The sequence below is a fragment of the Chroicocephalus ridibundus genome, chromosome 5 (genome assembly GCF_963924245.1).
Source record: "Chroicocephalus ridibundus chromosome 5, bChrRid1.1, whole genome shotgun sequence".
NCBI classification, from domain to species: Eukaryota; Metazoa; Chordata; class Aves; order Charadriiformes; family Laridae; genus Chroicocephalus; species Chroicocephalus ridibundus.
Window position 1 is genome coordinate 77,257,401 of NC_086288.1, and position 24,546 is coordinate 77,281,946.

A 24,546-nucleotide genomic window follows, 5' to 3' on the forward strand; every position below is an offset into this window, starting at 1 on the left:
TCTGAACTAAAAAATCTTCTGATCATTCCCCATTTTATTGCTCTCTGGTTCATGTCATTGTGGGTTCACAGAGCAGATGTGGAAAGGGACCTGGGGGTCCCGGTGAACAAGAAGCTTAATATGAGTGAAGACTGTGCTGCTGCGGCAAAGAAAGCCAAGAGGATGCTGGGTGGCATCGACAAGGGCATCACCAGCAGAGACAAAGACAGCGTTATCCCACTCTACTCAGCGCTGGTCAGGCCACACCTGCTGCTTCAGCGTACTTACTGAGAATATATTAAGGAGTCTTATGTCACCCCACACATTGGTCTGACTCTGTTAGCTAGATGTAACATTACCTAACTGTAGTTTAGGGAAGTGTATTTTTATATTTAAGACAAAACCGGTGGAAGGAAACAGAAAAGGATTTTTCTTTCATGAATGAACGCTGTTCCCACTGATGCTATTGGGAGTGGTACTGATGCATGGAAAAAAACAAACTTATCAGAAGGAATTCTGTTTAGGTGGAGATTTATGCACGTTTAGTCTCAAATTGGTAGTTATTAAATACCCAGCAGCAAGGAGCAGGAATGCATTGTTGGTCATACTGTGTAATCATGGAAAAACTGATAATACTTGAAGTCTTTAAGTGGCCAGTAATTTGCGAAGTCCTGGAAATGAGGAATGAAACTACATCTGGCTTATGTTCCTAATGTCTTTTGTAGTTACTGAAGGCTAACGGACACAAATTTAATGCTCAAATCATGTATTTTTCAGAAACATAGCTCTAATGATGCTTGTTGTTCATGTCTTGAGAAAGATGGAAAAATAGTTGGATAATGCCTATTCCATTTGGATCTTGTGGGAAATAAACATGTGAGGTAAAATTTTAAAGAATGTCTAAGAAAGGTGAATACAATGCTAAATATTGTATTTACTAAAGGACAGATATTTCATCATGGTGAAATGATTGGCAGTTCCTAATCAAGCTTTTTTTCCGTCACTAGTGTCTACATTTCCAAAGAGCCTGTCACTAGTTTCTACATTTTCCATCTAGAAAGCTGGTGTTATTGCTAGTGCTACACAGTTCCCTGTTCCACTAGGGTGAAAATTGGGCAGGTCGTGTACACCGGAGTACTAAGCTAGGGGACACAATGAACACCATCATCTTCTGGGGTTCCAGATGCTGAAATCTCTTCCCAAGCAGAACGGCCTTGCTACCCATCCCCATGTGGAGTAATATGGAAATGAATGCCGCAGGCATCCGTCTGGCTGGGTTCTGGCTACTTGACAGTGGCTTATATCTGCACCTGGAACATCTAAGTTTGCCCAACAAAGGAGCTTTCAGAAGGATTAAGAATATGTGTAAGTCATTTTAGGTACTCTGTCTTGAAGGTGGAGGGTTTTCATAATTATCACAGACTCATAGAATGGTTTGGGTTGGAAGGGACCTTAAAGATCATCCAGTTCCAACCCCCCTGCCCTGGGCAGGGACACCTCCCACTAGACCAGGTTGCTCAAAGCCCCGTCCAGCCTGGCCTTGAACCCCTCCAGCCTGGTCTTGAACGCCTTATGTCCGTGGACACTAATCTGCTGCATATCTACTTCAGTGACATGCTCTCATACAGTAATCTTAAATAATTTCCTGCCTACAGAATGAGTTAATTTGAACAAACACAGTTCCTGTAAAACAGCAGCAAAGGAGGAAGCCGAAAGCAGGGAACAAAACCTACCACCACTAAAGGCTAGAAATTTACAATTTTTTATTATTAAAACCAGTAGCAGATGCCTGGGAAAAAAGGGTAAGAGATGTGAATTGCAGTCAGCAGCTAATGGGACTTTTTTTTTTCTTTCTTTATATTTAAGCAATAAAAAATAATTCAGAAAAGAAAAATCACAAACACCACAAGCACGACTGGAATTATTATTAAAATTTTCTCTAGCGGTAGAGCTTTAAGGAGTTGCAGAATATAAAAGCAGCAGTTTGTCCTCCTCCTTCCTTTTGCAGCTGTAAAAATAACCAGTAAAATGTACAGAATGTTGTCAGCTTGAACCGCTTTCTTGGTATCCTCTTATACTTGCAGTTACATTTTAGGAAAATGTTCTGATATTGAAGCGTCTGAGAGGTATTTTGAGGTGACAGCAAGTACCTATTTAGAACTAAGCGCAGAAGGTCGACTTCAGTTTGTTTTTCAGTGCATAGCTAGTCAAAAGAATACAGATCTAGTAAAAATCATGTTCCAACAGGAGAAATTCTAAGCTTCAAGAGAGACTTTTAAGTTGGTACCAATTTAAATACAAGTGTTTGGACTTTTCTACTGATGCTGTATGCAGTAGCAACGATTGCTGTAAGGAACCTTTTGTTTAGAAACATGTAGTCTTTGCTTTTCTCTCTCCTCGGATATTTAGTGAGTTTTCTCTGTTTCATGAAGAAACAGAGGGAAAGGAGGAGATAATACCAGTTTCTCTTAACCTTACATTTATTGCATTCTCAGAAAAATGACATTAGGAGAAAAGCCCAAGGTCTGGAAAGCAGTTCCTGGGTCATCGTATTTATTTGCCTGCCTTCAGCCAGCCACATTTTTCACATACACGTGTCAAGTTCAGGCTCTTAAGTTTGACCACAGCACTCACGGTAAAGGTGCTCCAGACCTTAATGACTGTCATGAACAGAAACTACCTTGTGATTTTCAACTTGCATTTAAGATAAATGAAATGGTTAATAGTAGTTCTTATACCAACGTTGTTCCTTTACTTCCTCCAGTTATGCCCAATCCTTTGATGTGTTTATAGAAAATGATCAGCCATGGACTCCTGTGATGGATTCTCCTGTACCTGATGCTCTTTGAACTCTTGCTCATGGGAACTAGAATGGCTTGTGATTTTCAAGACAAGATCTTGAATAACAATGTTAGCGTTGTTATTTGCTAGGGGAAGTAGGCTTATATGTCTTCTAAGTCGTAAATTAGATATCCACCTAACTTTGTTAGTAGTACTGTAGGCAGTTGGAATATCTAATTACAACTTGACAAACACAGCAAACATCATAAATCCAACTTCCATGTCTTTCCACATTGCTCAGAAATCACCTGTTTTCTACTAGAATATCACTCTCAACCAAAATTTCTCGACAGTTCTAGCAGGGTAACTACCCATCCCCTTCCTACCTCCGACAGAATCTCTGCAAACACAGATCTCCTCACCCTCTCCCGGTCAGTTGAACCAACTCATGCTCTTTGCAGCCCAGACGTTGTCCCCTAGTATTTTGTGTCTCCCCGGATGACTCAATAAACAGAGGTATTGTGTGGACAGATTTCCCTGATCGTGCACGTATTGCTGCTGACTGCACTGCGACCTATCCGTTGTGTTCGGTAGAAGTTTATGGCCATCTACAAATTATTCAGACATCCCAATTGTTTAATGACCTGATCACTATATTTCCAGATGTTACATTTCCATAAGTAACACATGTGCGATGACCTGCACTTAACGTGAGGATGTCTTCACAATCATGTCAGCAAAATTTAAGTCAGAATTACAGAAACTGTGATGGCAGTTGTCTGCCTGTGTTTTGTTCTTTGATTGTCCATCTGAAAACACTTCAATTAGAACTGGAGTATTTAGCTCCTTATAGGGGAAGGCAATGTGATCTGGGACAAACGCTATTTATGCTTATATTTAACATTAAGCATAGAAATAGATCTGTGGGGTGCCCATAAACATATGCTTAAGCATATGCTCAGTGTATGCCTTGCTGGGTTGGGTCTTCGTACAGGGTCCCTGACACGTTGTTGCCTTGTTGTTGCATGTTAATGAAATTGAAACAGGGGACATTCTCAATTTTTTATTATAAGCACCATCTACCTATGCTCCATCAAATGTTTTTTCATAGGAACAATACATTTGCATATACGCCTTCCTTCAGCTTAGGGGCTCCGCAGGAGAGACTTCTGCTCCCAAGGAAGCTTTGGAAGTTGATTCTTCACATGAGTCGCTGTTGCCACACTCTAAACATTTTGCGGTCTGTCGAGCTCTCCTTGCTTTCTCATTGCCATGGGCATCCTGCTATGGCTAAACATCTGAAACAACAACTTTTAAAAACTGGAAGAAATAAAATAGTCAGCTTCACTATTTTCCAGAACTAATGTGTCATACTTTTTCTTTCCTTCCTTCACTGAATGTATGAGTTGGCATATAAAGTATGTTGCAGAGATCAGGAATGCTCTCCAGACTCTTAATGATTTGGGTTAAAAGAATTTATGACTACATGCAAATTAGGGTATAGAATCCTGCCTGGTAATAAATACCTGCTTGTAGATCACTTGCCATGTTTAAGCTGACTGAATAAACAATCGTTGGAGTAAAGTCACAGACTGATTTGGCTCCTTAATTTTGCAGATATTTTCTCGTGTAGGTTACTGTCTCTAGCTCAAACTGTGAGACTGGCAAACAACATCAATGCAAGTCTGACGCTTCTCATGCAAGCCTGGAAAGCTCCTGTCCTCTCCAAATATCTGGGCACTGCTGTCTACCTAAGAAAATTAAAATCTATCATTTTCCAGATCTCACACACGTCTATCCTGCTGTTGATCCATCTGCGCTCTGTATTGCAAGCCAATAGCTCCTCTCACTGAAGGTCCTTGGGGTAGAATTCATTACAAAAGATGGTAACTATAAAGAGCACATACTAGAATTAGCTTTAAAATTAATATAAATACTGTATCAGAAAATTACATTTTAAAGCTACTTTTTATAATATATTTTGTGAAAATGGCAAGAAGTTTATAGCAGGTAACTTAGAATCTGTTGAAAAGTCACTAGTCCGTTAACACTGTCTGGTTGATCTCTGTCATCTTATAAAAGTTGTCTTGGATACCTTGAGGGAAAACGTTTAGTTCGTTCAAGTCAATTGAACTCAGAATTTACCCTACAGTACTCAGCACCAAGAATGCCTGTAATATAACTGTAGGGGCTGCTGTCGGGGGGGAAGGAGGGCTGTAATAATAACTATTTTCTCTTTGAGCCTCTTTCATACGCTGACCGTATTAAGTAGAATAGGTAAAAGATATTTTCAGACTCAATCTGTGTGGAAACTGCTGGCTTGTTTTACAACAGCAATAGAGTCTGTATGCTCTGATTCAAAACACAGCTGATAAGGGAACTTACCATCTTGTTCTTCGAGAGCCTTTCAAAACCTGGGTAAGCAAGCAGGCAACTACCATTCTGGAGTTTGCCCTCTTGGCTAGCTACGCAAAGGGGTCTAGACTCCATGGCTACAGAGCAGGAGGCAGAAGGACCCTCAAAGTTATCCATGAGCTTGGATGCCTTTGATCTGATACTCCTATGTGACATTTAGGAATTTGCAATATATTAATTTATTAATAAGGCTGTGACAAAAATTTTTGGAGTTTCTAGATGTGCTTAAAAAAAAAAAATCTCCTTATTTCCTTTCCTTTATCCCCCAGTTCTTTCCAGAATTTTACATGGAGAGGATATTCTAACTTCTGATGGTCTCTATCCTTAGGTAGTTATGGATTATGATTCTTAACAATGATTATCCTAATTCTTTGAATTAGGTGCAAGCAGATAATAGCATGTTATTACTCATTTACGCTTTGATTCACAAAGCACTTAGGTTTATTTAGTTGATGTTTGGTCGGATGTTAGAGCTCCTGCCTTATGGCTGTAGGTGCTCTAACATCTGATCAATAATGGAGCTAAACCTCTGACAGTAAAGACACGTCTTGTATTCATGAATAAACTGAGGGCGGGGAAACCTTTCTTGACTTCTCACTAACCCTTTTTATAGCTCCATATCAATGTGGAACAGAAGGGGTGACAGCATGGCTCCCTGCAGCCCCCCACACTTCAGAACTTATCAGGAACAGAAGAAGTGATTGCAACTAGCTATCAGGGTCTCTTGGAGAAAATAGAGCAGGTGTCGATGAGATTCCCACAAGGCTTTTCCGTAGTCTCTCTCCGTGCAAAGTATTGCTGAGCTGAGGTAATCTTTTTAGCATTATCAAGAAATATCGGGAGTTATCAAGAAATAACACAGCAATATATATTCCGTATTTAGTGAAACTGTAGCAATGGTAACTGCAGGTGTATTCAACCTGACAGACCCATTTTTGTGCATTAGCGCAGTCATTCAGTTCCTACTGCCTTACCCCTGCCAGATGAAGCCAACCATAGAAGAATGCCCTGCAGACTGATCCTGGATCTCCCTCGGTAAAAGTTAGGCACGCTACTCTGGTTAAACTTGGTGGTCTTTTACTTCACCATCTCAGACCAGCTGTGAGCTTAATAGTAAACCTGCCTGATGTAGGTAACTGAAGAGCAGTCTCTGATTTTGCAAACTCATGCCTTCCAGTAGCGCTTTGTGTCTGCACGATAATTACAGGCATTCCTTCCATCACAGCATTCGCTATCGAGTAGCTGAGTATTTTAGCTGATCGTTGTGCACCTTTTTGGTAGTGAAGAGTGTCCGATGCTTCCAGTGGAACATTCATCTCACCTCTACCAAGGGTCTTCATCTCTCCGAGGCCAGGCTGGACGGGGCTTGGAGCAACCTGGTCTGGTGGGAGGTGTCCCTGCCCAGGGCAGGGGGGTGGAACTGGATGATCTTTAAGGTCCCTTCCAACCCAAACCATTCTATGATTAGGGCTTCTTACAAACCCATTCACAAAGAACAATTTTCAAGAGGTGCTAAAGTAAGAACAGAAGTACAAAGCGAACAAAGCCCTTTGCTCCCGCATTTCCCCCCATCCCCACCTTTCTTGAAATAAGGATCTTAAAGACTGCTTGAAACAATGCTGAGTAAAATTCTTTCAGGCATATGGCTGTTAAGTTCATTGCATTTGTTTGGACCCTGCTGCCAATACCATGAAGTGTTTGAATGCTACTTCAGCTCCTTCAGAGCAGAGAGTTACAAATAATTTTAGTATTAAATGCAAGGCTTACTCTTTGCATGAGTGTGATTTATATTGCCTTATTTACATGCCTACTTTTCAGGGACGCAAGACTAATTTGTTCTTCGGCAAAATAAGATTAATGTGGAAATGTTTGTGATTTGTATGCAATCCCTCGCTAAGTGTCAGCAACACAGCCGAAGCTGTTCAGATAGAAAAACTCTTAGGAGGACAAAGCTGGAGTGCTAAAATTGAGTGTTGTCTGTTAAAACAGGAGTACGAGTTAAGCATGCTTTATGTAAATATATCAAAGCCACCTGCTAGAAGTCGTTTTGGCTCTGCAGTGTTCCGAGAGTGCTGTAGTTGTTGGGTCTGAAAATAAATATCATGTTGCATTTCGTAGCTTGCTGTGTGGTACCATTGCTGGTTCAGTTCCAAGCTAAAAGAAGGCTTGAAAATGGTGTCTGCTCAAGCAGCCCGAAGACACTGCAGGAATTTGAGGTTTTAAGAATATTCTGTAGCTGTTATAGAAATCCAAAATTTCAGTCCAAGACAATTTATCAAAAAATGAATAAAAGAGAATTTGCCTTAAAAAGACCTTTTAGAAATTCTCAGAGGTAGTTTGCTGTTAGCTGCAGCATTAAAAGATTGTAATAAAACTTTATTCGCTGCCGCAGATCTATTTCCATAGTTCTCAAGAAGTTTAACGTGGATCTTTTTTGTCGCAAAACTGACTGCGTGATTTGTGACTCTCTGACTGCAGCAGAGTTCAGTTAATTTCTGAAAAGCAGTAAGTTTTTCATTATGAATACAAGAGAATACAGCAGCATACATGTTCCCTCAGAGGTACAGTTAATTCAGGGTTCCTGTTGAGTTGAGCTGGAACTCTGTTTCGATATTTTGTTTACTTGTATTAATCAGTATCTTGAGTTTCCCATTATAAAAAGGGTCCCTCGTGCATACCTTCCAACTTACTCCAACGTAGTCGGGCAGCTTATATTTTAAATTTATTTTTTGAAGCTGTATTACATTAAAAGTGCTGATTTTTTTTTTCCCTTTGATTTATCCTGAACTTGATGTGGGAACAGTTCAGAGGGAGAATGACTTTTTTTAGCCCTCAGTATTTTGGCCTCCAGTGTGTCTGCTCACTCGGTAAAGTAAATTATAGTGGGCAGCATATACATAAGGGTACAGCTGAGATTGGCCAGAATGCAGAATGCCAACCTTTTCTGCGTTTAACTCTCTAAAAGAGCCTGAATGGAAGAGGTATTAAAGCTCCTGATCCTAAGATAAAGCTGTGACATAAACTCAGTAGATGGAAAATATTGTCTAGTTTGTCCTGTGACAGACCAGCAGTAGGTTAAAGTCACCTGTTAATGCTGGATGTTGTGCTTTTCCTACAGCTGTAGTTTGGTTTTGTGGGGTTTTGCTATTTGTTTGTTTGTACTTACTGTATAGAGTTGGGATATCTAACTAAAGAGATTCAACCTTGACATGATTTTGGTGCAAATTATTACCTTTAAAAAGCGCATTGATGTATAGTGACGTGATTGCCTACCTGTTGACTCCATTGGGAGTTTTGAAATGGATTCCTGTGGATCAGGACACGTGCCCTGATTCTGTGCATGGCGGTACAGTCAGCAACATTAGGAGTGTCAGTTTTGTCTGGAGAGACACGTTAAATCACCAGATGAAAACAGCCACGTCTTCTGCTTATAAACCATTGAAAAAAACCTGGTAACTTTGGCTGCTTAAAAAAATATTCTGAGACACCTACTCTTTATATCTTTCTGTTTGCACAAAGGAGTGAATAAAGCTTATAAGAAGCCTTTAAAAATATTTCCCAATTCCTGTACTAATTTTTATTTTATAGTTTCAAGACCAAAAATCAGTCACTAGTTTTTTATCCCAGAGCAAATGTTTACAACAGAGATACTAAACCCTTAAAAACAGAGTCGCTTATAATGGAAGCGACAGCTCATCTTTAACTTTGGAAGGACAAGCAGTACCTACTTAATTAAAGCTGTGTTAAAATAGGACTGTCGTTTGTGTCACAGGGATTCTCCACCCCTCGGAAAAGTCCTGCTGCCATTTTGTACCACACGTTTTTGTCTTGTGCAAATTAATAGATCGTTTTATTTTCCACAGGAAATCTGAAGACTTTTATAGCAAATCCTCCAGTGTCAAAATGAACACAGGTATGCTGCTTCTGTGAGATCTTTCGTTACTCTAACGTGTTGTTTAGTAAGCGGAGAAGGTCCCAAATTTCCTGAAATTTTCATGAACAAATTGTACTTTAGTTGGTGCTGACCTCAAATTAAGCAAGATATTTTACTGGTATGTCTGCTTGTGTGCGTTTGTATTCCATATATAACATTTACATACATGTTTTTCTATGTATGGGTATATATGGATACGTGAAGTATGCATGCACGTTTAGCTTCCTGTGCTTAACTATCAGTTTTGTATGTGTATGTTTTATGTGCAAATATGTAGTATGAGGACATAACGGCTATGGAAAAGTGGTGTGAAAGCATCACATTTTCCTAGGAAAGTGCACATGCTTTAAAAATGGTTTGTTTTCATTCTCATTAAATTAAGGGGCATATAAATACTACCCTGTATTATTAGCTACACTTGCCTAATCAGATGAGGATAACAATTTCGTATGTGGAGGGATTTGTGTTTTCTCTCAAGTTGTGATAGATGTATTGACCCAGTGAAGCACTCTAGAGGCAGTTATCTTCCTGATCTATGACAACGTCCTAATGTTTGCTCCTGGATCATCGAACCCAATAGATAGTGCTGCTGGTTTTGCTGGAAGTGGGAAGAAGCCTCTCGAGAGCACATTGGTGAAATCCCGGCCTCACTTGCGTCAGGTGTAAATTTTCAGTTTTCAAATTTTTATACTCCGTACTCTCTGCCTGGTTTGCAGATTAACTGTGACCCACGGATAGACATCCCCATCCCTTCCAAACCGGTTGGTTTTGTCGTTGACTGTAGGGCTGCACCAAGGTGACTGACATGACAGCTGGAAATAAGGAAAATGTGGGATGTGGGAACTGAGGACCTGAACTACTTTTGAAGCCAGTTCGGGTGTTTCAGCAGCACGCTCTAAATCAAAGGGATTGGCTTTGCCATGGTATCGGCTGCCATTACATAGACCACTGCGTTAATCAGCCTTCCTGGCTTCCCAGTCATTGTCTGAGATAATGGAACTCAGCAGGACCAGGTTCTTGGACCCATTTTTTAGTACAAATTTGAAATATATTGGCTCACTTGAAACCACTACATTTGTAAATATAATAAGCAGGAGAAATTAAAATTCTCAGTTGCCTTTGTGGGTTTTTTTCGCCAAAGTTTTGGTGATTCTGAATTATTTTACAGACGCTAACCAGGGTGGTGTGTTTTTAAATTATGGACATACTGTTTGAAATTTGTCCTATCCTCTTGGATTTTTAGTGAAGACGTCTTTCCTAACTATGTCAGTCTGTATAATTAAGGTAGTACTGAAATACTGGTTGCTTAATAGAACTATAATTTCAGAAGTAACCCAGCTAATCATCATACATTCGACTGTGATTACATCGTGCATTGCAGTCATATGAGTTAAAATCATATGATAGATGTCATTTTATAGCTTCTACTTTGAAAAATTTGGGTAGTTTCAGAGCAGTAAATTGCCAGTTTGTGCTACCGCAGCTCCTAAGTATGACTTTGTTCTGTGTTGTACTAAGATTTTTCGTGTAAGCTAGAAATTCTCAAGAGAAATAGACATAAGATTTAAGTAATTTATGTGGCTAAATGACTTCTATTGGGGATTGGGAGTCTTCTGATCACACAGGAGCCTTGAAAATCAACTTAAAAGACCTGAACGCACCTGAAACCCTTTCCAGTTACCTAAGGATATCATGATCGTAAGCTGAACTTTAATCTACTCTGCACTTACACAGTGAAAACATTTTTCAACTTGCATACACTTGATATTAATGTGCATGTTACCAGCTTCACTAAAAGGAGGTATTGACAAAAAATTTCCTATCAGTTCTATTGATGTAGATTGTTTCTTGTAAAAAAAAGATAAAATCTAGTGAGTGGGGTGTAAAAGTGAACATCTTGCACCTGTCTGTTGATAAAGCAGCACTTTACTAAGGCAGAGAACAACTGAGGTGGTAGCTGTTCTGCACGGGTCTGCACGGTGTTCTGGTCTAGTTGTTTCCTTTTTTCTTTTTTCTTTTTTTTCCTTTTTTTTTTTTTTACTCTATGTTGTCTTTGAATACAAAATGAGTGCTGCAGTTCTTTTATTTTTATTTTTTTTATTATTTCATTGCTTTATAACAGGAATTTGTGCGTGACGCAATTGGAAGTTGTCAGGTACTAGTGATTTGCCACTAGTTTGTTTTAAAAATATGCATTTCTTAATTACTTCTACAGATAAATGAGCGCTCTGGTTTGATGCCCGTAACTGCTGAAGTGGCAAAGCTAGCCTCTATGCAGCTTTAAAAAGAAAAAGTAAATCTACTGCTTAGAGCGGGCTCCTCTAATCCAGCGTTCCCTGTGGCTGCAGACTTGGCAGCCTGTCTCGGCAAACCCTGCGGAAGATATTTTTGTCTACAGAGAAAATGTTTTGAAGAGCTTTGGTTTTCAATACTCTACCATATATGGGAGGGATTTTTTAGCATTTGATGTTAATTCTGTACCACATGTTAGGAAGGAATGTTCAACAGCGTAAGGCAATGAAACCTGTTTGCAAAAGCAAAGAAACAGACGTAAGGTATAGGGGAGTCTTTCAGAAGGACCAAAGGTACTTTGTCTCATAGTTCTTTTGGTGTTCAAATGCTGTCATAATTTAAAAATAGTATTCTAGCAGAATGTGTGCCTTTTTAAACCCAGACTAAGCAATCATCAACAGAATAATATTTAAAACTATATATAGGGGGTTTCATCAACAAGTCTTCAAGCACTTTACAGAATTGCTGAGCATCATTAACTTGGTGAGACATTTTGAGAAACTAAGTCACAGGAAACCTGAGCTACCCATGAAGCTCACATCACATTAAAACACGGGATAAATGTGCTTATTATTCATACTATATATGTGCATGCATAGCTGATCTTGGGGGAGAGGAAATTGCATTGAGAAATAATGAATGGATACAAGTTAATACGCTAAAACAGATTCTTAGTGTCTATCTGTAAATATTTTGGCTGAGTTTCACACAGATAATTCTTGGTAAGTGCATCTAATTTTAAATTTATTAAACAAGTTAGCTGCTTGCAAGACATGAAGCACATAAAGATGAGCCAAGAGTCAAAAAGTATGCAGTTCTGGAAGACTGCAGATATTTTGTGTTTGTTAAAATTATTAATGGAAGTCATCACGTGCACTAATCTCTTACATTTTGTCTGGGAGACAAGAATAGAAATTCTTGGGTCCCTGCAGAGTCCCTGAATAGATTGTGAAGCCACTTCTAGATCGTTAAAGCAAATTAGGTGGGCTTGAGTGTTGCAGGCATTCTGCAAAAAATTTCCGTCTTTAATCATTATTTGTTGTAATTTAGCAGCATCAAAGAACGAAATAATACGAGGTTCCCCAGTGTAGTCAATGATGTTGGGTTATGTGATAGAAGCTCCTCTGCACTCCCACCAAGGAGCTGGGAGAAACAGTGGCAGGAGGGGAAGCTCAAGTAATAGCCTGCCCTGCCAGGCTACTCCCAGGCCCATCACAGGAGCCATCAAAGGTCCATCTCCACAAGCCTCAAGACGCACAGGGGCAGGCAGGAACCCAAATTAAGGACTCCCAAGGAACAAAGGGAGGCACAAGAGCCTCTCTTGTCCAGGTCCCTCCCAGGACCATCCCAGGAGAGCCTCAGCCATGAAGGTAAGTTGATCCTAGCATTCAGAAGTTTGTCCCTGTATGGCCCTTGCTCTGCAAGATACCATCAGAAACGTGTCTTGCCAGATAATCCTTTCCTCCCCTTTCTCCTTCATTTTCTGCACTGCCTGCTAAGGATGCGTATTTGTCTTTTCCCGATTTGATGACAGTATGCAGCGCTTGCAAAAGAATATCTAGACACCGACCGTGCTGAGTCCTGATTTGAGCTGGACTTGCATCTGAGGCAGCTGTTTTGATTGTGAATTATTGCCCGACTTCATCTTCTGTTACTGCCTGCAGACCTTAGCTGATTCAGGCCCCCTTTGCTTCAATATTAAAACAATACCTAGGAAAACAGGAATCTCACTCCTGAAGAATTTGTCATGTCAAAAGCATAGAGAATTGTGCATATGTGTACACATATTTTCACACATTTCATTTTTTATATACACCTACATTTTGTATAGATTGCTTCACATATCCTCCTTTGTTCCTGGAGTAACAGCTGTGCAATATTAATTGCTTATAGTGCAAGCGGAATGAACAGATGATCATGAATTCAGCCTCCCTTACTGTTTTTGAATTCTCTGTTGTCTGGACTTCGAGCTTTTTGGTATTATTTGGACTTCAAGAGTCTGGGTGAATGGAATCAGTATTTGATGGGAGTTTGGTGGAGCTGTGAAAAAGGAATAAGCCTCTTAAAAGTTCCACTGTGTAAGGCCGTGCAGATGAGGGAAGCAGTTTGAAAACTGCCACTTTTTGAGGCAGCATGAAGATTCTTCTGACCTTCACTCAGATACGATGCCCTTGACTTAGCGGGAGCCTGGGCTGAACAAAGATGGGGAGACAGAGTCCATTGTTCATAAATACAAACTTGCCCACACACATTTGTATTTTATTAGAAACTTTGCACAACTCGATATGCTATATTTGTGAGGTTGTGTCTTAATTGAGTGCTAATTGACTCTCATTATTTTGTGCAGATACTGAGAATGTTATTGCAGGTAGAGGCTTGCATATGGGCTTCTGTATATAGGGGTAAACGTTGTATGCATTTATCTATATAGCCAGAACATCCGTTTTAGCTGTCTCGTTTGAAGCCTTGTCAAATACTCTGCTAGATAACGGGTCCACTAAACATGAAAATCTGACTCAGTTCAGTTACATTAAAAATTAATTTGAAGCAGAATCTCTTGAAGTTACAATGATGAAATATCTGTAGTCAGTTTTCCCTTTCTCTTCCTTTCCTTCCGTTTCAGTTTGTCTGTCCTGAAATTGAGGAAGGTAGGTCTTGAAAAATACAAATAAAGCATTGCTTTGTTTGAATAAAAAATGTGACAGTATAGCAAGTTTGCCCGTTAGCTTGTATTAATCAAATAAAGTATGCTGCCTGCCAATATTCGGGTAGGAACAGAACCTCAGTATCAGCACATCATCAAATCTCCTTAGAATTGCTTCTGCTGTGTGTCAGGGAGGGAATACAAGAATGGAAAATGTGATTTTAAATACTGTTGCCATTCCATATTTATGTTAGCAAGCTAAAGCAAGTGTGCAGGTTTGATAGCCGTTGTCTTTGCTTCACACGTACGCCACCAATAATTAATTGCGGGTAACTTATTGCTTCCGACTGGTGCTGACTGAAGTCATTTGGCCTTTTGCCTTGAGGCTTGGAGTTGGCAATGAGTCTTCGGAACCGCTCACACCTGGGGCTGCGGCTCTGATGTTTGCCAACGTTAACAAGTATTTAACGCGTTTAATGCATATCCTGCAAGACCTGGGGCCAGAGGGCTCTCTATTTCGGGGGAGTATTGGAATGAGCAAAGAAATAAGCTCGTTTCTCTTGCAGACGTGGGTTGAAGATGTCTCTGTGGCTCAAATTACTGCTGTCACGGGAAATGCTTTCTACTAATAGGTCTTCCTTAAGTATAATTTTATAAAACTCCCTATCATAGCACACAGATATAAAACCCTCTATCGTAGTTGTGGTTCTTCTTGACTTCAGAAGGGCCCTGTATGGCATTTCAGTAATATCAAATATGAAAATGAAAATAATTGTTAAATGGAAGAGCAGAAAAATACTCTAGTTAAATATAATCAGGAAGAATATTTATTAACTTGCTTTTACAACTGTGATAGAGTTGCTAAAAACATAATTGTGGGAAAGCTACCTTCTAATAATAACGAAGTATTTATAAAGCAGAATGACAGCTCCAAGTGAGAGAGGAGCAGAGTAAGGAAAGGAAGGAGTCATGCAAGATCCAAAATAAAAAAGGGGTTTTTTCCATTCCTGGCTGTTCGGAGTGATTTTAGATTTCTAATCATTCCCTCAGGATGTTGTTGGGTTCCAGACATGCATTTTTTTTTCACCTTCCATTAGATAAAAAAGAAGAGGGGGGAGGGATAACAAGGATGTTCCATCAAAACAACAAAAAAATTATGCCACCCTTAGTAATTTTGTTTCTTGAGCTTAAAGGAGCCAAAAGACTGAACAAAAGCACTTTGTCAGCTGATCAAACATAAGCTTAGTTTATGAATGGTGTCTTTCTAATGCATACAATGAAATGATTTTACAGTGCAGATTATTGACATTACTCTGGAATGTGTAATCCTTCATCTTGATTACTTGTTTGTTTTTACTAATTGGCTATAATTAAGCAGTTTTTCAGGTGACAGAATGTATATATTTCCCTAGTGGATTAAGTATTAAAATATTGCTTTCTTTACTTATTTTCTGTGGGGTTTATTGTAGTTTGAAGCTCGTGAGATTTTATGTATTCTGCTAATCCGCGAAACTCGCTAATCGACACGTTGCTGCAGCAGTTCCCTAACTGCACGCTTGTTTTCCTCTACCTTTGGCGTTCCTCACCCTGCGAGACGTTGCATGTGCTTTGTCTGGGGCTGCTGTCTGTATTGTTTTGTGCTTCCAGATAGCGGTGGGTGCGCTCGCAAACGTGCTGCCATGTCTGTCACATTAACAGCTGTGAAGAGAGTTCAGAGTTCTCCAAACCTATTGGCCTCAGGTATAACCGCTAACCAGGGAGATGCTCCTCCTCAATGGCTTCTCCGTAGCCTTTTGCATTCCTGCAATATTCCTCTGCAAGGAGGAGAAGGGTAACCGTATTTTCTGTTCTGCTGACAGGTCTGTTACTTCTACAGCGCTCTTTAAAAAGTAATCTTAATTTCTCACTGCCTATGCATTAATGAAAAAAAAAAATTGGAAATTTTTGAATTTTCCTAATTGAAAATTAGGAAAAAATCAGTTATTTATAAATTAATTTTACCTTCTATCCATATTTTGAGTCTCATGCCCCCTGTTTTATTTCAAGATAACATAGCATGAAAAGTAGCTTTTGTTTATTACAAACTTTGTTTATTGCAACTTGCTTTAAAACTCATCTCAAAAGAATCTGAATGTTGTTGTAAAATGATCGTCAGAAGCCAGATTAACTTAAAAAAAACGTTTATCAAGCATGTTTTCCTGAAAATGCTTAAAACAATAAAATCAGGCAGAATATTCAGCAGACAGGCAGAATTGTTTCTTAGCAATACTCATGTCTGATTTTGCAAAATTAAATCGTAATGGGTATCAGCTGCCCAGGTTCACTGGTGAATTAAATAGTTGTAGGTGTAAATGAGTAAAGAATCTTGAGTGGTGTAGCCTAATTTACACCAGTCTGGTCATGCAGCGTTCACACCAAACAGGCACAGTACAGGAAGCTGAAGAAAGACTGAGCCAGAAAATAATTGCAAGATGGAGTCTTTGTTTTGTAAATCTTTTCAAATAGAAGACTAATCCCCAGAAATAAGAACTGTTAGAATTTATGAATCAAATTGAAAATTTGCTTCCTGTTTTTTGTAAGGTCAGTGGAATGGCTATTGGGATTATTGAGTGTATGTAAATTTAAGAAAACGCTGGGTTCTTATTTCTTAGCAACCCTTCTAACAAATTTTTATCATTTAAGCGTGCAATACAAGCCTCTTAATGTCTTGCTTTGTTGCACTTAAAGTTAGTGATAAGGAGCGCTCTTAGTACTACAATTATTGTATATTAAAAATATTTTAAATTTCTTTAGAGAAGTAATTTTAGTTTCTTTAGGAGAAAAAAAAACACTAATATATCTAAAAGTAAGCTAAAACGCCACCAGAATTTCAAATCTGTTCTGTGCTGGCAGTCTGAATGTATCAGTTTCTGTGTTTTGCTTCAAAGTGATGAAGAAAGCATCACACATTCTGCCGTCAAGGGGGAGAGAAAATCCTGACAGCATCTCTAGGCATCTTGCTTGGGTTTGAATTAAACCTTTCCAGCTCATTTTAGAGGAATGATTTTTCTTTTGATATCCAGACTTTAGATGGTAGTATATCAGAGTTTTTCTGGGAAAAAAATCCACAGCAAATCCACAGTTTGTTTATTTATTATTAGCTGTCTGAAGTAGCAGTGATTAAATGACAATAACTCTCAGCGCGTTACAAGCTTCTGTAGAACTTGTGCAATAAACATTGTGCAGTTGCCTATGCTCTGATAATCTGAGGTGTGCTTAGGCAACAGGAGGGAATTAGGTAACTGAACAGAAAGACTCCTACATATTTTTCAAGTTTGGTCATCACGGTTTTATTTCTAACACAAATTAATATTGGATGTTTCTTTTTCAGGATCTGATTCTCAGTCTCCAGATTCAGGTAAATAAAACACTGTGTTATTTATGCCTCAGTGTAATACTATGGAAGTGAATGAATTAGAACAATCTTCCATTTATTTGATTTCGTTGCTCCATACGTCCACATTCTTTAAGGAAAGCACCACTGAAATTGTAATAATAATTGGAAGTGGCTAAGACCTCGAATTCAGGTCTCATTTGAAAGCAGTATTTCCTGTAACACAGTATATGTTGTCAGAAAATGAATTGTGTGGGAGAATACAGACTGCTAATTTGCCACCTTTAGCTTCAGTGGCACTTGCTATTTCCTTTTTAGTCCCTTACTCAGGATCGCAAGTTCTGCCCACCCCACACAGCAGCTTGCTCACATAATGTGTTACTTTTCCCAGCCTCTTATAATATTTTGTCTTCAAATCTGTAACTCGTTGAGGCGTGAAAGTATCCCCCTCTATGTTTGGACCATGCCTTAAGGGCATTTCCAGCTTTGAAGACAGAGACAAAACATGGTTGGTTGGTTGTAAAATCAAGGTGTCATTCAGATTTGGAAATAAGCTGCGTTATTGGAACAACTAATTGGGTGTGGTGGGGAAATGTGGTGGAACTGCCATGACCAACTAACTTTACATGAGCTGGGATGTTTTTCAAAATCCGATGCAGCAGTGAAGTTCAAGAACCGAATCTGTGAAAGTACTTTGGCCTGCTTTATACAGGGGCTGAAGCACCAATGTCTCCAAAGGACCCCCAAGGTTAAAACCCATCGTCTGTGGGGAGACATCAAACTGCTACCAGCACTATTGTCCCTGCTTGAGTTTTCTAAGTTTTAAAGATAAATATTGTGTAAAGTGGCAGCTTTAGCCCTGTTCTAATAACGTCCATGGTGATAACAGCGGCAGTGTCAGTCATGTAGGAACTAAGCTTTTCCACAGTGTGTGTAATGGCTGGGTTGCTATGATGATAACAATATGCAGATCTACTAATCACAGAAAAACCCTGCTTTGATTCTTTTTTCCTCACAAAAGCTTGGAGATCTTACAATGATGGAAGTAGAGAGGCACTGAATGGAGATGCTAGCAGTTCATCTCTTACAGCAAAAGGTTTTAGGAGCGTGCGGCCAAATCTACAGGATAAAAAATCACCAACTCAGGTAAAACTGAACACACCAAATTGCATGCTTTGGCATTTGTGTGTGGGTTATTCTTGGGGGGTAGCATATATAGATGGGATATCTCTATGGAACATTGACCTGATGTCTTCCAGACAGTTGAATCATCTGTTCATATGGGTCATTACAAACTGGTTTCCTGCACAGATAAAATATACTCCACACATGATGCATGCCTCCAGGTTAATTACCAGAAATTGCTTTCAATGAGCAAGACAGCCAGCTTAAATGAAAGTAGGTCATACACAAATAAAAGCTTTCTAGGCATTTTCCCAGACTTCAAAGAGTATTTATTAATATTTTACACTCGGAGAAATGCTTCGGTCATCAAAATAATATCTGAGGATAAAGGTTTAGTAATTATAAGGTAGACAATGTTTCTGCCTGTTTTGCAGGACAATATAATTAGAGCACATTAAAAAAAGCCAATACTTGGAAGCATATTTATCTGTCAAAAAAAGATGAACATGCCAACATCAGTACTGTCTCTGTTACTATTTTAATTCAAAGGTTTAAGACGCTCTGTGTGTTTTATATATGTTTGTTACCTGTGAATAATAGCTTGTTATCTAAGATCATGGAGTACATTTTGCAAATTACTTACATATGTGAACAATTTCACAGGAATAATTCTTGTTCAGTGTAATAATTGTTTTTTTAAAAGAAAATGGACTGTTGTGGGCTCCCTTCTGATCCCAGTTTACTCTGAGCAAACGGAGCATCTGGCTTTCTAAACACAAGCTGTACAGCCCTGCACAGCAAAAGGTGGTCCATTGAATTGAGCGCTGGTGGGGTGAAGCCCCTTAAGTTGCTAGTTCCTTTATTTAAAGATAAAAGTCAAACTGAGTTGTATCTCCTGCTAACATATACTTTCTTTCTGTTTCTTCTTCAATGTTATTTTGCTGTGTGTGGATGCTTTTGGCAAATAAGGCACCTCTGCCACCCCCTAGAAAAGAAAGTTTTCGGAAAGCAAGAGTAACTAATCACAAGAACGAAATTAACCTCCAGGCAGTAACGACCGGTCCGGCTAAACACCTTCCCACAGATACTGCCTTTTACACTAACGAGGAATCTGTCCAGGAGACAATGTCTTCTCAAATATCTAACACGAGTGTGTGCTATGCACAAAAAATCACTAAACCACTCACCTCCGTCTCCAGTGCAGGCACAAGCGCGGTAGTTGGTATTAGTACTACTCTCCATCAAGGCCAAAGGCAACAGTCTCAAAAACGTAGGGTATCTACCCTGAAATTAACCCGGACACGCGACCCAGCGAGTAGCATTCGTTGTAATACCCAGCAACAGCTCAAGCCTGTTGAAGTGCCAGTATTTCCACAAAGGCCTGTCTCACCTGCCCGTAACCCCGTGCCTGAGAAACACACAGCATCTCTTTCCGTTCAGATAGCTCCCATCCCTGACAATAAAGCAGAGCCTGAAATCCAAGAACATCCACCTAGTGTTTCTCCAGACACTTCAAAGATGGCTTCAAAGGATTTGGGACAAAAGTCTACAGTTCTTCCTTCTTCACAGGCTGCAGAATGCCATGTGGTATATTTAATTTTTCCATCTTTTATTTTAGATCATTCATGAATCACTTAATAACCCTCTGTTTAGTTATACTTACATTATCAAAGTTAGACCTTGTGTTTTCTGGGTAAAACTACCTGTCACATGGATCAAAACAGAACTGAACAAAACCTGAAGTTTTTGGAAGGGTATTGCAAAAAAAAAAAAAAAAATTAACCCAGCTGAGCTGGAAGGTAGATTTCTTTGTTCCTCTGTGAGCACTTTATGGAGCGCAAATGCGCAGTAGGAAATTAGTGGATTGTAGGTGATGCATCTGCTTAAGTGGCTCTTCCTAGAGGGGGTTGTGTTACAGCGTTATGCTGCCATAGGTGCTGGAAGGATCAAGTATGGATAGAAAAGGGTTGGGTTGAGGGACTTTCTACAAATGCAGCTCTGCCAGTTTGCTAGGGCTACCAAAAAAAAAAGTATGTTTTCTCAGCCGGTGCTTTCTGCAAGGCTAGTCACTGCTGTCTCCTGCGTGTCCTGTGCAATAGCGCTTTTTAAAGAAAATGGGTCGATAAAATCTTTTGTCAACGACCTCTACATGAAGCATCACAAGGCACTGAACTTTTAAGTCCCTCTGTTTCCCCTATACCTACTGAGATGGAAATTCTTTGTTAACTATACTGAGCTCACCTAGGAGAAAGGGGAGTATCAAGCACACAGTTATAGGACCAGAGGAGGGTTGATCTCCATTCAGAAAGTTACTGAGTCAAATAAAATAAGCCTGGGAGCAATAAAGCAGCAGCAAATACATGCAAGGCAAACGGAGAGAATACTTTGTCATTTCTACTTCGCTTTACCTAGTCACATTAAGACTTTTCTATTTTAAAAGTTAATTGTTCTAGCATATCTACCAATATACCAGCTTACCTGAGTTTGAAAGCCCTTCAGTTGGAGGTGGGGATTGCTATAGGTCTAGTCATACCTGCCTCAGAGCTTCGTCTGAGCCAGGATCCCATCGTGGTGGTTTTGTGTTCATCTGGTTCTACTGAAATCAGTGGTGCAAACTTGAATTCCGTTGACAGCCCCGTTGGCAATAGTAGTAACACATCTGCTCGCTCGGACTGTGGTTCTTTCAGAGCATCACATTCAACCAGGTCCTTACTCTGGAAGCCACAAGCGCCTGCGTTACCTACAGGATGGTTTTACAAGTTGTAATGTGTCAGTTCCCCCGTTCAACTCCCAAGTAAAAATTTCGATCAGAACAAAGCTCAGTGAAATTATATGGCAACAATTTGCAATGCTCCATTTGAATTCACTCCATTAACAAACGGGAGCACGCAAGAATTAATCACGTTTGTCTTCAAGATTGGAGACAAAACTGTCATCTTAAACCCTTCTACTAGGCTACATACAATTTAGAACATTTTGAGAAAAACGTGTTACTTTACCCTTGAGAAAAAACAGTTCCCTGCTTAGTGATTTTTGTCGAGTAGAACAGGTTCAAGCAAGAACCACAGTAAAGAAGACAGTAATGAAGGCTGAGCAAGAGCTTTTTCCGGCTAGCTAGGGTATGAAGATTTTAGGAGGCAGGCTTGCAAGCCTTTTAAATATGGGCATCGAGGAGCACGGTCAGACAGTAGAACAGGTGTAAGTGTGGCCAATGCAACTTAGGCGTCTGTGTTTTCATTTCACTTAATACTTGTTCAGCCTGTTAGCAGCATGATGCATTAGATATGCTCAGATAAGTCAAAGTGCCTCTCAAACAGAAAGTAGTTTTATGCCAGCTAACAAGAATTAGGGGAAATACCTTTTTAATGATCCAAAATAATAAACTCTAATCAGAATGACTAAAAATCATTTATCTTCTAGCTCCTTTTTTTTAAATTTTAAGAGTCATAACACATTTTGTGATTTCTTTTTATTTTAGAATCTGGTTTAGTTTCATTATGAGCTGACAAAAGTTAGAAAAGTAGCTGTGATTTGATTGGCAATTCTACACTTATTTTTCTGCCCTCTCCTTGGTTTCAGTGTGTGGGAAGAATGATCAGAAATTTGGCAACTGGATTTTTTTGAATAAAATGATAAAAATTTCACTTGATCACAGGGATCACTAAGGAAAGTAGCCAGCTTTTCAGACTGCATCTATTTATTGATCTTTTGCCTGCGAAATTCAGCTGACATCCTCCCTGATGTTCAGCTTTGAAGTAAATTCTAAACATTAGTGTCTGGTGTATCTGGCATCACAATCGAGTCATGGAGCTGGTGGGTTTTGCTAGCTCTGTGTTAAAATACATACCTAAAACTAGAGTACAAAGCAGCATGTGTGGTGGTGTAAAATTCTGCGTCAGGTGAGGTCCCAAAGCCAAGATGCCATGGGCTACAGGTAGAAATAAAGGCTACAGCTATATGTCTGATTCAGATCTCTGGTTGAAGTCTTGGAACTGTTCTAACTAATGCCAAAAATTATGATCCCCCTTAGCGCTCTGTCTCATGATATTTGCAAAGTTCACAAGTTCTCTCACAAAGACAAGATAGCTTTCAGTATACTGTGCGTGATAGTACTTTCATTTTTTAAATTGTTTTAGATTTGCAAGCTCTACAGGACTTTGTACACCAGTTAAAATCCTTCTGTATATGCAGATCGTAGGTTGTTATGTTAAGCTGTATCCCCCAAGGATGCTCTCAGGCTGTAGATTAAGCCCATCAGCAATGTTCAAAGCTACCACAGAAACTCTCAAAACCCAAAGACATTTAGAAAGGTGCTATAAAAACAGACAACTCTCCCTCTGCATCTGGGTTTATGCGTGTGGAGGAGAATGAGGTAAGATTGGCTGATCATCACTTCTTAAGAGGTGATGAATGAGAAATACTTTGTATTGGTGGGTATCTCTGTGTGTAGGGAACATGTACAACTATAATATGTCACAAAGTATGGAAAAATACAGCCAACAGAGAGCTTGTATGGTCCGAGTTCATGCACGGCAATTTTGCAGTATTTTTTAATCTATTTTATTATGTTTGTGCTCCTGTTTGCACTTAATTTCAGAGCGTATCTGCTGAAACATGAGGCGCAAGCAGAAGTGTGGTATGACTCACCAAGTGGCATTTTGTAAACACTCCTACTCAGAGAAAGGTTAAACCCCTTAAAAGTATACATGAAAAGAGAAGCATTCAGGTTGCTCAATATTAGGTTTTTTACATTATTACAGTCTCGAGAGATGCTGCTGCTCTGTACCATACAGTGGATACAGGAGAAATAACCTAATCTATTTCAACAGAGAAATTAGTATTTGTTAGTATGACACCGATGGTAGTAAATTCTGCCGTCCAAATTTCTTATAGGAGAAAGTTCTACACTGATGAAGAATTCTGAGCTGCATCTTCTCAAACAAACACCTGGTATTTTTATGTTCATTTTGTTCCTGAGTTCCCAAGTGTCCTCTTGTTCTAGATACCGCTCTCTGAAACTGGGGACGCAAAACATTTGTCCCGTTTGTTTGAATTCCACAATGAGTGAACACTTGCTGTAGTCCTGGTGTCCTGGAGGAATAAAAACTACTATTCTAGATGTTAATGAAAATGTTTCTTTTGCCAGCCCGATGGCTGTAGACAAGTGAAGCAAGGAGAATAAACCTCAAATTCAAAAAATTGTTTCTGAATCGGTTTGTCTAATACATCCCTGTTTGTTAGGTATTGACAATACATCCAGTGATTTAGAAGAGAGAGAAGACAGGTTTCAATGTTTTGGGGACAGAGGGCAAAGAAAATCGAGCGCATAATTTTCATTTTAAGTTCTGTATCACTAGTGTGGTTTTGTGCAAGGGCTGAACTCCACCTCCTTGTACTGAGTGTAGAAGAGAGCTAGGTCACGAAAATGGGCACAGGGAATACCACTTGCAGCATCGGTTTGGAGGTTTTGACATCAGCTTTTAACAATTAAAAATAGAGGTATTTTTACCCATTTGTGCAAGCGTATGGGTGTAATTTGATTGTTGATTACTAAACTCTGCTATGCATTAACAAAATGAGTTGATTCACTTATCTCTGAGTCTCCTTATCTGTGTCTTGACTGTCGAAGCAAGGCCAGCACTTTGGTGTCATTAGTAATCTCACACCACTGCCCACAGATCTTGCATTGAAATGATAGATGACTGGTTTTGAAACACGTACTGGGGTCACACGTCTACTTTATGTGGATTTGGTAGAAACTGTATTCTTCAGGCCTGACATTTTACTATTTGATGGAAGGTGAAGATTTCTAAGGACCAGCAGAAAGCTGCGCTTGAGACCTTCAGTTCACTTCAAGACTGTGATGACATTTATCTCCCTCTCTCAAGAGTTGCTCCACGATCCAAAATAATTATGTAGTCTAACTAGTTTTTCCTCATTCTAATTGATTAAGTACTTGTTTGGCATTTAATCCGCCTGACTTCCGCTAGCGTTTCTTGCGCT

At 39.4% G+C, this 24,546-nt stretch overlaps 1 protein-coding gene across 11 annotated transcripts in view; it reads left to right on the forward strand.

Moving 5' to 3' along the window:
- The window catches only part of SORBS2 (sorbin and SH3 domain containing 2), a 187,963-nt gene that overhangs the window by 95,129 nt on the left and 68,288 nt on the right, over nt 1-24,546 (forward strand). For 6 of the 11 annotated variants that reach the window (XM_063335330.1, XM_063335333.1, XM_063335336.1 and 3 more), the window contains exons 1-4: nt 15,693-15,785; nt 17,416-17,442; nt 18,440-18,564; nt 19,513-20,130. In XM_063335330.1, coding sequence (XP_063191400.1) covers nt 15,725-15,785; nt 17,416-17,442; nt 18,440-18,564; nt 19,513-20,130 — 831 coding nt within the window. In that variant the 5' untranslated portion in view covers nt 15,693-15,724. Of the gene's footprint in view, nt 1-9,038; nt 9,089-15,692; nt 15,786-17,415; nt 17,443-18,439; nt 18,565-19,512; nt 20,131-24,546 lie in introns of those variants that run through there. The other 5 variants (XM_063335332.1, XM_063335334.1, XM_063335341.1 and 2 more) reach the window with 3 other exon arrangements.